The 14,839-nt window shown below is 34.3% G+C and overlaps 1 protein-coding gene across 10 annotated transcripts in view; it reads right to left on the bottom strand.

The window, feature by feature from the left end:
• Positions 1-14,839, bottom strand: part of EHBP1 (EH domain binding protein 1) — a 381,983-nt gene that overhangs the window by 58,554 nt on the left and 308,590 nt on the right. For 7 of the 10 annotated variants that reach the window (XM_090281360.1, XM_090281362.1, XM_090281365.1 and 4 more), the window contains one exon: positions 6,335-6,482. In XM_090281360.1, the coding sequence (XP_090137486.1) occupies positions 6,335-6,482 (148 nt within the window). The remainder of the gene's footprint in view (positions 1-6,334; positions 6,483-14,839) is intronic. The other 3 variants (XM_090281361.1, XM_090281363.1, XM_090281370.1) reach the window with 1 other exon arrangement.

Genomic DNA, 14,839 nt, shown 5'->3' with positions numbered 1-14,839 from the left:
TACTCTACCGCTCATTTTTTAATTGGACAACTTATTTTAATAATGAGGTATTCCAAAGATCATTACAATTATGAAATTCCAAAATTCTATAGCTTTGGCTTAATCCTCAATGCCTGTCCTTTCCCTTTTACACCTTAGTGTTTAATTTTGGATTTCCCAAGTAAATACTTACTATGAGCATTAATAATAATAATAATAGTTTACATTTACTTAAAGACTTCCCATATACTGTATAAGCCATTCAGAAGAACACAACAAAGAAAAGAAAAAAAAAAAGACAAGAGAAATGTCCCCACAGGAAAAACATTGCTAAACACTTTTAAGATACTAAGGCATTATACTTAGCTGCATTACTTAAGTACAATCAGTTGAGAGATTTTTTCTAATCAACTGTGCTTAGTACAACTATTTGACTACTTTCATAAAAGTCAGCATCATCTTCATTATCCTCAAAAATTCTTCTCTAAATAATTCTGTAGTAAATGTAAATGAATTAATAAATATTTTCTGAATGCAAAATAACTGTTCAGAACACTTCCTTGTAATATTGTCAGAAATAGTTTACTATCAATAGTTTTTAGAGTGCAGTACTTTGTTGCTACCAACCAGTCTCTACTTATTATTACTTATCATAGTTAATCTAGAATAAAAGCATAAAATTAAACATTCAGTCATTTATTCAAGAAATTTTTGTCATTTATAACATAATGCAAGATGTTGAGGTGATACCAAGTTGTATTCCACCTTAAAGGTATACATTCAAGTGACTATAATACTATGTAGGACAGGTGAGTTTTATGGAGTAAAAATTAGGTACAGAGCAAATTCAAAAGATGAAGAGATTATTCTTTGCCAATAGTACCAGGAATTGTTCTGTATAAGCACTAACCTTTAAATTGGATCTTAAGAAATGTACAGAACTTAAAAAACATGAAATATAGGAGAGATGAGTTTTTAATTTAAAAATATTAATACTTGTTGAACTGTGTTTCATGCAATAATCAAAACTGATGCTGGTGTGGATAATAAATAGTATGACTCATATCTTAAAAAAATAAAAATAAAAAGTACAATTGAGAGGAGGGCATTACAGGTTGCAGGAAAGGGTAGGTTGTGTTCAAAGAATGTTGTATATAACAATCAGTAATACAAGCACTGAAGCTTATGACTTTTATAAATTAGAGTAGCTTCAATACTGTTTCTATAATACCATTCTTGCTTACAAGAGTGAAAGAAAAAGGGGTCTTGAAACTGTGCATGGGTGTATTATCCATGTGACATCATCCTTCATGCAAGATTGTTGACCTCATGCTGGACTGGAATACAGAAAGGCTGGAGGCAGAAGTCCAGGTTGGAGACTGTTATAACCCCCCCGGCAAGCAGTATGGAGAGCCTAACCTAGGATAAAAGAATTAGGAAGTGGGTATGACATGATTTGAAAACTGACTGAACAGTAGTAGGTGGCTGGGGGAGGGGTAGTGAGGACAGGAAGGGTGAGGCACATGTCAATACTGACTCTCTGGCCTGAGCGACTAGAAAGATAGTATTGTTATCAAAAGAAATAGCTAAATCTGGAAATGTGGTCAGATATGGGTACTTGCAGGTTCTGGAAATATATAGAAAATTGCACCTCCTTTCATTATCCACTTATACAGTGCCAGGTTCCTGTTTGATCTTAGACAGATACTATCAATTTTATTTCCAGCTAAATGAAATCTCTCTCTACCCTACCACTCACCAGTAATGCTGAATGCGTTACTCAACATTTGTATATGTATTGCTAACCTTAGATAAAAGGATTATTATTTGGGAGGGCAAGAGTAAAAATTGATCTCTTATAAAGCTCAGGTCTTCTTAAGAATGGATTTCCATTTTCTTTCCATTCACTGATTTGAGTTTTACAATGACCCCTTGAATTCTTTTCCACAGGTAATGTTACACATTTCTTAACACCTGTGGAAATACTCTAAATGCATTCTCGCAGAATTAAAATGCACGTGTACCTGTGTGTGTTTAAGATACTACATACCCATACATATACGTATATTGGTATCTTTATCTATCTATCTTTATGGCTAACCACTGAAAACCCAGTAGGTGAGCATGGCAGAAAGCAAATTAGAGATCCATTACACAATAGAAGCTGATTTGCAAGTAAGGCATGTATAATGTATGCAGGACAAGGTAAAAGGAGATTGGATATGCACCAGAATGAAACAATGTATTCCAGTTGACATTGCACAGTGATATAAACAAAACCGGGATCCCAGTGGCATGATTAATTGCACAGCAGTAAGGACAGTCTTATAACACTTACTGTCTATAAATGAAAAACCAGGATATCTGGTGACAGTAATAAAAAGAATATCTGTACTTAAAAAAAAAGAAATAGGTATCATTAAAAACATATTCAGAAAAAAAATTCAGAAAACATTCAGAATAAAATTTCTCATTTGTATTATGATTTCTAAATTCTCTATCCCTATAAAGTTCTTAACTTTTAAAATTATCCTATAGAAATAAAAAATATAAAAAACATAATACAAGTATATTATTAACAGAAGCTGAAAATAAAAATCACTGAAGGTCTATAAATTTAGATAAATTCTATTTGCCATAACTGAAATAAGAATAATGCAGGCACAGAAACATTCTCAAAGACAAAATTAAAAAAAATTTCTTTATTCATTTGAAATACAAAAACAAAATACACTACTTTATCTAAATTAAGGAGAGGCAAAAATGTCAGTTTAAAAGGTAAATGACTCATGCACATGGACAACAAGGGGGGTGATTGCGGGGGCAGGGGATACAAGGGGGGTAAATGGTAATGGAAAAAAATACAATTAAAAAAAAAAAAGTTAAGTGACCTTAACACAAACCAAAGTCATAAGCTACAGAATAAATATAAACATGTATATAAAACATACAAAGTATATCATATATAATATGCTATATAATAGATAATAAATATAAGATATAATATCCTTTTACAACAAGATAGGCACCTCCTTGGAAGTGTCCATGGACTATTAACAAAAATTTAACATTTATTTAGTCAAAGTAAAAACTTATTAATTCTTATAGCAGAAATGTAGGCCATAGTCTCTGACCACAATACCACTCAACTAAAAATGAAAATATCAAACTGTCACAAACACCTGTACCTTGCCAAGTGAGATCAATTTAATAAATAAACCCACCAGTTTGTTACATAGAGTGGGAATTTTTAAATGAGGCTGTTAAAGGTCTACGATTACAAAAGAATGCTAGAAATTGAAAAAACTGTGTAGTATACCACAATATCACCTGATTCTCTCATAAGCCCTAAAATTGTCAAAAGGAGGACCAGTAATGGCTAGACTGTAGCATCTTCAACCAGTGTGATTCTGTCATTTCAAAAGTATTAGGCTATTTCTAGTTGTAATAGGATGCAAGTGGGTTGCTTGAATCTGTGGCTATACGTAACCTAAAATACCTTGTGTATATTTTCTGTAGATTCCATGAAGGTGAAGACACTTAAGCTTAAACTTAAGTTTCCTTTCTTCACTGAGCCTGGTTGCTGCTTGAGAATGGTACAGGTAATAACTCCGAGTTACAATCAAGTTCAACACATTCCTCAGGTTATGTTTTCACCTTATTACTTCAGCTCTTGACTACTCCATCTTTTTCACTCTGGACCATTGTTTCTAAAATCTCCCTATCCTAGTTCTCCATTTAGGCTAGTCCGTACTTATTTCTCTCTCCTTTCACACTATTCCTTATTCAGACTTGAAGATTCCCATTAGACACTGGAAAAGTGAACACTAATTTGTTAATTCTTTCCCCTACATTATCAAATTCATAGGGTGATTTTCAATTAGAAATTAGACTCTTGTGACCCCAAATGAATTTTTAATTTGCTATGCAAGGATCAGCAAACTATAGTGTAGGGGCAAAATCCGGCCTAGCACTTTTTTTGAGCAAATAAAAGGCACGTCCACTAATTTACATATCATTCAAGGCTGCTTTCAGGCTATAAGGACAGAGTTGAGCAATTAAGACAGAGACCATATGGCTCGCAAAGCCTAAAGTATTTACTCTGGCCCTTTTCAGGAATTTTGCCAAATCTTGTCCTAGCACGGTGGCTGGCACTGCTAATGGATAAAAGCATCTATAAGAATGGTTGTATTTCAGGCAGGAATTTTACCCTCTCTTTTGTCCTAAAGGTCTATTCCCCCAACTCTCAGCCCTAATAGCTTCGGCTTTGACCTTAAGGCCAGAGCACGCCTAGTCTGAGTCATATGCCTTGGTGGAGACAGGCTGATATCCACCCCTCAGGTCAGGGAACAGGCCTGCTCTGCTTGTAGGTTAACCTGATTAAGAGCCTACCATCTGATGCATGGCTGCTTCCAACATCCTATCCTAAGGGAAAAATGGACCTTGGTCACTTTGGTCTTAGAGCGCAGAGTCTGGACTCCTCGGAAGGTTCTTAAAAGTCACCTGTTCAACCCTGTCTCGTTTTCATTTCACCTGGTTCTCACTGTTCTAGTCGGTACTTCTTTGTTAGCTCTGCAGATCCAATCCTCACTTGTTCTTCACTTACTTTGTTGACTGTTGAATGATGCCAAAATATGGTTTTAATTTTCCCTAGTTACCAAGTAGGGAAGATATCAATTTGGGGGGTTGTAACACTGATAAAATCTCCCTACTTTGTTATGTCCTGTCTTAGCTTCAACTGAGATGAGACCAATTACATAGCTGACGCACCCCACACCATCAATCAAGATATTTAATTCTTAGCCTTCCTAGAGTTTACAACTCATTTTGCCTTGTTACTTGCGCACCACTTGAGTAAAAAATTAGAAGAGACACTGGGTGCTTCTCTGTGCTGTATTCCTATTCTCCTATAGATCTATGGTGTCACAGGTAGATAGGGTTAGTAGCTTAAGGACAGTCTATCTGGAGGGTCAAGAATATGAAGGTGTTTATTTTGTTGTTGTTGTTTTTCCTGTCAGCCTGAGATATAAGGAAGCAAACAATTTTTAAGACACTTAGAATATCTGGAATATTTATAACATCAAAGAAACATCTTGTTATTAATAATAAAGGAAAGCAAATTATCATAGCACTAGATAAATATAACTGTGAGTAGTTACTGATGTTACTATAAAACTTCAGTAGAGAATGTAGAAATTGCAATTAAAATTCTGAATGATAGTTGAAAAGGTAAGATGAAGGATTTAACTGAGATGTAAACCTTCTGAGAAGACCAGAGGAAGAGATACACAGCTGTTTAGGAAAGTGGCTTTCAAATTTATAGAATGGTGGTTATATGCTATAGGCATTAGCTGGAATTCTCTACAGCAGTAAGCTTCTAATATAAGAAATCAATTAGAAATAACAGCAGGACATTTCAGTTTGCTTTGAAGAAACTTATCATTGACATAGAAATAGCTTATCTTTCTTTTAGTTCTGTCTTATTTGAGTCCTCACTTGCCTACTCTTTAGTGTAACCTTAGCATTCCAAGACTAACTCAGGACAAGTACCTGACATGATATGGTAGATAAACAGGTTAAACAATTTTGAAATTAAAAAACCTCATGTGCCTTTTGAATATACTTCTAAGTAAAAATATAAAACGTTTCAAGTTAAAGATGCCCAAATTGAACACTAAGGAGCAAATTAAAATTCTCTTTAATTACAGTATATATAGTTCGTGTCCCAATATCAATAAGCTTAGACTAATTTCTGCAGATATTGAAGACTCTCTTAAGATAAGGAGACTAAGAAAAAATGGATATGGGACTTAGTCATAATTCTTACATGTCAGGCTATAATGCCAGAACACTGTTAAAGCTACTTTCTAAAGATCTGGCTCAAAGTGAAAATCCTTCATGCCAAAGCTCCCCACTAACAAGTCTTGTGATCAAGATTTTTGAGGACTTGATTGCCTTTTACTCACTCCTAATACAATTAATGAGCCATCATCAAGAACCAGAAACCAAAGTCTGTCCGAGTTTTCTCCTAAATTACATTCTAAGAAAATACTTCTTGAGTTGTTAAAAATTAAGCCAAAAAAGTTGATTTTAAAGACAGTAACAGTTATCTACTGATTTATTATGTTTCCTTCAGGTTTTTTGCAACATATCAATACGTTAGAACACATAATTGTGGAATTATGCCCCTGAAACCTATATAATTTTGTTAACCAGTGTCACCCAATAATTTTTTTAAAAAAAGAAACTTTATGTATTTGATGCAACATTTTGAAGTAAAAATAAATTGTCCCAAAAAGTCTACTGTGGCTCTCTGGGTTGTCTGTGGAATATGATACAAGATTTTTTAACTCACCTCCAGATGCCTTTGACCTTTCTTTCAACTTTTCTGTAGCCATTTCACCATAGCTGGGAAGTTCTGACATCTTCACTCCAGATCGAGCTTCTGCTATTAGCTGACGAGCTCTCTCTCTCAGCTGCCGACGTCGCTCTTCATCTTGCTGCTAAGATATATCGAACAGTTGCCAACTCAGTAATTGACAGAAATGCAATTTCATTTTCAATCTGATCATCATGATAGTAACTGGTTTACAGCATGGTGCTTGGCCCACATTATAAATAGGATGCTCTATATCAGTTGGATGTCACACCATTTTAAAAAGACATCCTAGAATCAGATCTTTTAAAAAAACTTTACAAAATTACTGTATTAAAATGTCTGTTAAGAACTCAAACTAGCCTCTAAAAAGTGTTTGGCAAAATATGTTACTGAGGAAATAGCAGAAACTATTATTAATAAAATAGTCAGGCTTACATAAAAAAAGTCATAATACTGAAAACAGAATTTCAATTAATACCTTATTTTTAAGAACAGAATTTAACTTGCTATTTTCTAATAAAGGCATACAGTACTGACTAAAAGACATCTTTGATCAAATATAGGAAATGGTATTTTTAGGGGGCTGAAGTAGGAATGGGAATAGGAATAATATGTTAGTTACACAAGTTATTGTTGGTAGTTTTAAACTTAGAATTGGGTAACTGATATACTTTCCCGATTCCTACTCCCCCCACCCCATGATGCATATTGAAAAGAAAAAGTAAAATATAATGTTTTTGTATTTAAAATAACAAAAAACTATAGAGAATAAAACAATTAAAACAGTTTTTGCCTACTAAAAAGGTTTATTATGAATCACACATTATCAATGTAAAATTGCTTTGTAACATGAAAACTATGTAAAATAAGGCATTATAATGATAAAATAGAGCCTGAAATAATCTGGCCCTAAAATATCTTTGCAGTATTACCTTCCCTTAACCTCTCCCAGTCTCCATTAAACCTCACATCTATTCATACAGAATTGCTTGTATTATGTAGTTTCACAGATTTGAATGTCATTTCTTCTTCCTAGAATGTTTTTCCTTCATCTTATTTAATTCCTACTCATTCTTCAAAATACATTTTAAATCCACTAAGTTTTCCTGAGCACAGGGTAAAAATAATATCAGAAAGACAAGGCAAGAAATATAAAGCTATGTAGATAAAGGCCCTGTCCAACAGGGTGAAGTACTTTATTTTTATTCTAAAGAAAGTGAGGGCCAAATGTTTGGTTTTGTGTGTGACCAACCAAAGGTGTACTTAAGAAAGATTAATTTGACAACAGTGCATATAGGTTGGCACAGAGGGACTGGAAGGAGACTCATTAGGCAGCTACTACAATAGCCCGAGGAAGCTGTAATGAGATCTAGAACTAGGATGGTGGCAATGATAATGGAAAGCAACAAGTCTATGAAATATAGAGGTATCAATTCTTGGTAGCTAATTAGATGTGGAAGGAAGAAAAAAGCTGACTCAGTAGTTTTAAACTTGGGCAACTAGTAGAACCGTGGCACTAAGAACAGAAGTAGAATAGAAAAGAGGAGCTATAAGAAGAGAGGGATAGGAAGTTTGAGGTAAGACAGACTGGGACTGAGAGGCTGGCAGGACAGCTGAGTAAAGCTGTTAGTAGCTGGGAAGTGCAATTGATGCTAGAAGTAAAGTCAAACTATGACCACAGGTTGATGGCTGAAGTTACAGGAATATATGAAAGCAACTGAAGAGGTATGATAGATAAAAAGGGAAGCTACTAACTAAAACATGAAAAACATCTATGTTCAGATAAGAGGAAAAGACAGAGAAAGAGGAGGAGAAGAACTAGAACACTGATATATCCTGAGAATCAGAGTAGAAGAGGCTTTCATGAAAAAAGGAGTTATCGACTGCAGTAAATGTTAGAAGTTAATGAATCTGAACATTTAAAAAGGGCAAATAAATTTGGCAGGTAACATTATTGGGTGCCGGGGTAGGCACCAGATTGGCGGAATTCAAGCTTAGGCAATTCTTTCACAAATTTTGAAATGGCTAGAAATGAGAGCTGTCAAAATTAATGGGGTAGATTAATGGGGGTGTCAAATTGAGCCAGAAACAAGCTTGAAGCTCCCATTGGACAAACTGAAACAATTTCAGGATCAAAAAGAACAGTGGCTGCATTGAACTGAATCAATGAAATCACACACTGAATCAATGAAAATTCATCAATTCATTGTGATATGCAAAATGTTCTCATAAGGCCCCAGGTAGGTGGCTCAGTTGGTTGGAGCAAGGCCCTGAACACCAAAAGGTTGCAGGTTTGATCCCTGGTCAGGGCACATACCTATATTGCTGGTTGGGCATGTACAGGAGGCAGCTGATCAATGATTCTCATTCTTATATTCTCTCTCTCTCCCTAAATCATTAGAAATATATCTTTGGATAAGGATTAAAAACATTTTCAAAAAGTTCTTATAAGAATGTATTAACTCATTTGAGGCTCTTTTTAAAACAACTGAAAATCAGCAATTAAAGGAAAAAAATCAAGCAATTGTCTTTTCAGTAGGGACTGAATTTAGGATAACTAACTAAACAGTCCCAGTCAATGACACAAAGTTCTACTTTACAAAATAATAACAACTATAATGATAATCTTAAAAAGGTAAAACTATAAAAACATAACTTTTCATTTATAAAGTAATGATTAATTCTGGCAAGGTTTATCAATTGTTATTAAAGCTCTTCAGTAAATGTCTGATGGGGTATAGGATATTAATATTATACTACGGCAGCCTATATTTTCTAAAGATGGCTACAAGAGAATTTCTCATCTCACATGCTCTCTCCAATGTGACCTTGTTCACTCACTCATCAGGAACTACAGTTTAACTCCTTTCCCCTTGAACTTGGGCCAGCTTTTGTGACTTGTATATAGTCAACAGAATGTAGAAATGTTGTACATGATTTCCAAGGTCACACTCCTTTTGCCCAGTACTCTTGAAATTCTTGCATTTGTACTCCCTGAGAACCTAGCTGCCATGCTGTGAGACACAGTCCGAACTGAGTTCTGCCTTGAGTTTTCCTGGCCCAAGTGCCGGCATGTGAATGAAGATGCCTTCTGATGATCTCAGCCTTTAGCCATTTTGAGTCACCCCCAACTATTGAATTCTCTCCAGCATCTAGCCATAGACAATATGGAACAGAGACCAAGCATCCTCACTATGCCCTGTCTGAAGCCCTGACCTATAGAACCTGTGAGCATAAAAACAATTTTTTACATCACTAAGTTTGGGGTAGTTTGTTATATAGCAATTAATTGGAACACATGCTTAAGTAACATCACACAGATATTATTTCCTACTTGCAAGAGGAAAACCTAATTGTAAATGGTAAGATCAGAACTAGATCAAGGATTAGGGACCAATAATCTAATGATCAGTCATAGCATCACTAATATTGGGTCAAACATATATGTTTTTTGATGTGAAACACATGAACTGCACACCACCTAAAACAGTCTAGTCCAAATGTTTAAGGTGAATACACTAAGCCTTTATATATAATTTCTAGTTTATCATAAATAAAGAGGATAGAGAAACATGATAAATGATACAGCAAGGAAGCAGCCAAACAAATCCAGAAGGTAGGACATTCAGGACAACTGACCTGGTTATTTTAATGAGAGACACAACAAAACCAATCATGATCACCAACAAAATGGATAACCAGATACAATGTATAGTCCTGAGTTAGATACTGGTTTGGGTCATGATTAAATCAGAATGTGGTCCCAGTGGGACTTTCCCTTTATAACCATTAGCCCAGAGGTGTGCTGTAATTCACAATTCTCAAGTAGCAAGATGTAGCCTCATTAACAGCTGTGAAGGACATTGTTGAACCAATTAGAGAAATCTGAATATAACCATAGTATTAAATGAAAAGAGGGCAACTTGACTAAAAAAAGTTTATACAATAATAACCTTATTTTGTCTTTTTCTCAAAATAAATATACATGTAAGTATGTATGTATAGAAAAACAAGCTGTTCTGGTGGAGATATCTGGGTGTAAAAATGTGGTTTTTGTTACCTTTCATTTGTCTTCATTTTTTCGCTTTCTATAGTAGATATGCACTACTCTTACAATAAAAGTTATTTTCAAAAAAGAATCTTGGGGGAAAAATGGAAAGAGATGAGATGGTAAGCTTTCTAGGGTGGGTGGTAGCTGTGGTAGGGGCAAAAGAAGAGAAAGCTAAAATTCAAGGACATTTTTTTAGTGTTTAGAGACACAAGCTTATTTGTAGTTAGAAAACTAGTATGCACTGGACAGGGTGAGGCTGAAGATGCAAGAATAATATACAAAAATTCTTCAGCTCACTATTAATTATTTCTGAACTTGGAAAATAGGTTAGGAATAAAAGGAAATATAGGCTTAATAATGGTGAGTTGGGTGATAATTTCCAGTATCGCCTGAATTTTTATGTGACAAGTCCTTTATATGCATGATCTCATCTGATCCTCACAACTCAATTTTTACCAATGACAGTATTTAGATTTAGAGTTCCAAGATCACACAGCTAGCACTAATGTCAGAGCCGGGAGTCCAGCTTAGGTCTATTTGACTACAGAGCCCTTGCTCTTAAGCACCAAACTATTTGATCCCCAAAGGTATCAAATTACATGACCAACTGAGAAATTGAGCTTTTACTAAACTTTCATTTTTCAAACTTAAAAGTTAAGAGCACTAATAAAAATCATTATGGGATATGCCTCAGGCAGCTAGGGTTAAGAATTTCACTGTATGAATAACTTCTTGCAGAGTTAGCATTTGGTGATTTAGACTAAGATGAGGTGGTCTTAGGTCATCTTAACTGAATTAAATGAAATAAATGATTCTACCTTTTTGAATATGAAATTGGAACCTAATTTTCTTCTCACAAGCTACCACCTTCCCCATGCCCTCCTCTCTATCCCATAGTACAACTCCCATCTGCAAATGGTTCTGAGAGTTGACCAAGAGTGTAATTTAAAGCAATCATTAAAACCAACTCTAAATACTAATTAGGGACACTTTATCAATTTCCATGTAAATTGTTTGTTTGTACGCATTTAACCATCATTGTTCTCTATACAATAGAAAAAAATGCAAATGAACAAGTCAGAATGCAGCCCTAATGAGACTTTCTGTTTATAACCATTAGCCCAGAGGTGTGCAGTAATTCAGTTCTCAAGTAGCAAGATTTAGCCTCATTAACAGACTTCAAGGACAGGTTACAACTCATAAAACCCTATAGTAAACAAAGTTTATGGACACAGCACAAAATCTTGAGCCTGACTGACAGAATCCTAGTTCCCTATCAGATTGCCTTGATTTACTTTTCTACTAATGTCCTAACACCACAGAGAAATTCTGCTTGGGCCTAGAGCTCTCCAGTGGGATGGCATATTTGCATTGTTTGTTTTCTCACCCATTAACTTGCCCTAAGACAAAGAACCAACTGAGAAAATAGAAGTTAATTGTTAAGGTCAGAACTAAAGGCTTGTAAGTAAAGCAATTGATTATATAACCAATTTTAATTTAATTGATAGTATTAATTTCCAGATTCATTATAAATAAAACTATTTAATAGTTTTATTAGATATTTTAATAAAATTTTAATATTTTAAATACTAGGTAGCCATAGAATCTAATCATCTTTTAGTCAAAAAACACATACTGTTTATGTCAAAGGGATAAAATGACCAAAGTAAGGGAAATGATTATTTCATTATTTTTGAATAGCATTCAGCACAAACTGCTCAAATATGTAGATAATGAATATTTCTGACAATGATAGTTTGCCTACCTACCCAAGTACAGAAATGAGTTATTGCTAACTATTTTGGCCATTCTGTATTCAAAAGGAGACAGAAACTCATAGTTATAAATACATCATATTTACCATGTCTGCTGAAAAAAATAAAAGGAATCTTTTCACTGGGATACAGAAGTAACATGAAGACTGATATCATTCAAAAGTGCAGTTGAAAATTTCAACACACACGAAACTATATACCTTTTACTTACCTGTTTTGTCTCAATACACTTAAATAACTGAAGTAGTTAGCCTTCCTATTTCTAAGAATGGGTCTGATGACATTTACCTTTTTCTATATAGTATTAGTTAGAGATAGATCGAGTTATGTGGGTAATCGAAATTTTGTAAGATAGAAGTACCCTTTGGGAGGTTTGATGAAAGTTGTACTTTGGGAGGCCTCCCTCTTCAAGACCATCTTTTAAAAATTATAATACATTTTTGAGTAAATACTAGTTCTGTGCCTGTGCACAGTATTTTTCTGCATGTTGTATTTCATTTACTACTCACAACTCTGCAAGGTCAACTACTTTCTCTCTGATTTGACAGAAATTGAATCTCACTTAAATACACTGCCCAAGGTCAGACATTTTGTAAATGGCATAGTAAGAATTAAAATCAGTGTTTGTCTGATTTCAAAGCACTGGTCCTATCTACTATATATCTGGTGTACAGAATTTTTCTGAGGCCCTACTGTTATTGTGAAATTTTTTAACCCAGTTTTTTGCTTATACTTAGGCTCTACAAATCAGGTTAAGTTGCCCTTTGTGCTATTGAATGCTGAGAGGTGAAGAGAAACTAACTTGTTTATATTCATTTAAAATTTAGGTTCTCAACCTTACTTAAATTATACGCCTTCAGAAAAGTGCTGATGTGGTACACTTAAGCTTTACTTTTCTCTTCAGAACAAGGCAAAAGTCCTGTTATGGTGCAAAGACCTTGTATTTTGATAAATGCATTAAAAATTTTCAAATATAGAAGCTAGATCAGAACTCACCACTTTGGACATAAACTGAAAAAATATTTAGCCTTTTCACAGCATGTCTTCAAGTTGCTATTTTCCTTATCGTTCTGAAATGGCCTAAAATCTGCCACAGATAGATGCACTAGTAAAACTTGACAATTAAGGACAAACTCTTCAAGAATAAGTAATGTAATTCCTTGTTTCCTTTCCATAAAAATGTATTGGTATGCAATTTTTATATTTCACAGTTCACCGCCATCTAGGCAAGCTTTCTTCCACTGCTTCAATGGTGCTACTTTTAATTTTATCCTCCTTAGTCGTAGTAATTAAAGTGATCAGCAGTGGCATCCCAGCGGCTTTGACACAGCTACAACCCCCTAGCAGACTTTTGCTTTTAAGGGGAAGTGGAAGAAAAAGACTAGAGTTTCATTTCACAGAGAATAAGAAAATCAAGCTTCTCCAATCCTCAACTTTATTCAATTGTTCTTTCAGCAGCCTTTGGATCTTAAGAATCAAATAAAAATGGCTGCCACAGGGGGTCCTTTTTATACATGCCACAAATGTCACTAACATTACTTTAGCTAAAAAAAATTTTCCATAGATTTGTGAAGGTTAATTAGAACATGAAAAACTGTCAGTGAAGCTGCTGATATCATTACCCACCCAAGGGTGTCTTTTATAACATTAGATATTTTTATTCAGTCAGTTGAAAAGTATATACTGAAAAGTCTATTTAAGAAACATGTCTGTACACACTTTTGTGAAATAAGTTTTAACAAAAATTTAAAAATATATTATTTCAAATAACGTAGTTTGCATCCTTACTCTTTGTAAATTTGTGTTTATAACAAAACAAAGCACTCTATTTCTACCAACAAGCCCTAATTCCACATCCTTTACATCCCTTAATAACACATTAACCTGTTGTTTTATCTTTAGTGTTTCACACAGTCTTAGTAATTATATTTTTATTAATTGGGCTATGTACATTTTAACTTATCTAAAAATGGGCTTTATTTAGTTCTGCTAGCATTTTACAGGATTGTTCTCAAAACAGTCCATGAAATTACTCAATTTTGTAGTAAACTAAGAGAAAGAACTTGACTGCCACCCTTTCATCACTACACAGGAAGCAAGGCTCTGTTATTAGGCATTCAGAAAGGACAAAAAAAAAGGAATTCTGTGCTTGTCCAGAGGCAAGGATTACCAAAGTGCACCTATTCAGTTGCTACCAAAGACAGAATGAAAATAAAAAATAAAATTACAAGACCTTTAAACATTTGGGTAGACTAGATATTTTACTGCCAGCTTGATCAGCTCTTGACTGAATAAATAGGATTTAGGGTGAAACATTAAAACTGTTTAGCAGATCTTTTCAACCCATTTCAAACTTTTCTTACACTGGTTTGTAATATAAGCAGACATGCTTATAAATGGCCACACCTGCTCATTTCTCTGGGGATGGCCTGATCTCTGTTTCTCTAACAAAGAAAGAAAGAGAAAAAAAATCAGCCTTTCTTGTTGCAAAACAGAGTGGAAAGTCAAAATCTTTCTCTAGTTTGCCCATCTGGTCAGATTAAATCTTTGATCAACCCTGGGGATTACATTTATTTTTGCAGTAACTACTAAATTTTGGACTTGTTTAAAGAACATAGGCAAAATATTAAAAAGAAGGTGAATTTAAGATTTAGT

The sequence above is a fragment of the Furipterus horrens genome, unplaced genomic scaffold (assembly GCF_987537825.1).
Source record: "Furipterus horrens unplaced genomic scaffold, mFurHor1.1.pri manual_scaffold_6, whole genome shotgun sequence".
Lineage (NCBI taxonomy): Eukaryota > Metazoa > Chordata > Mammalia > Chiroptera > Furipteridae > Furipterus > Furipterus horrens.
This window is presented reverse-complemented; position numbering and strand designations above follow the sequence as displayed.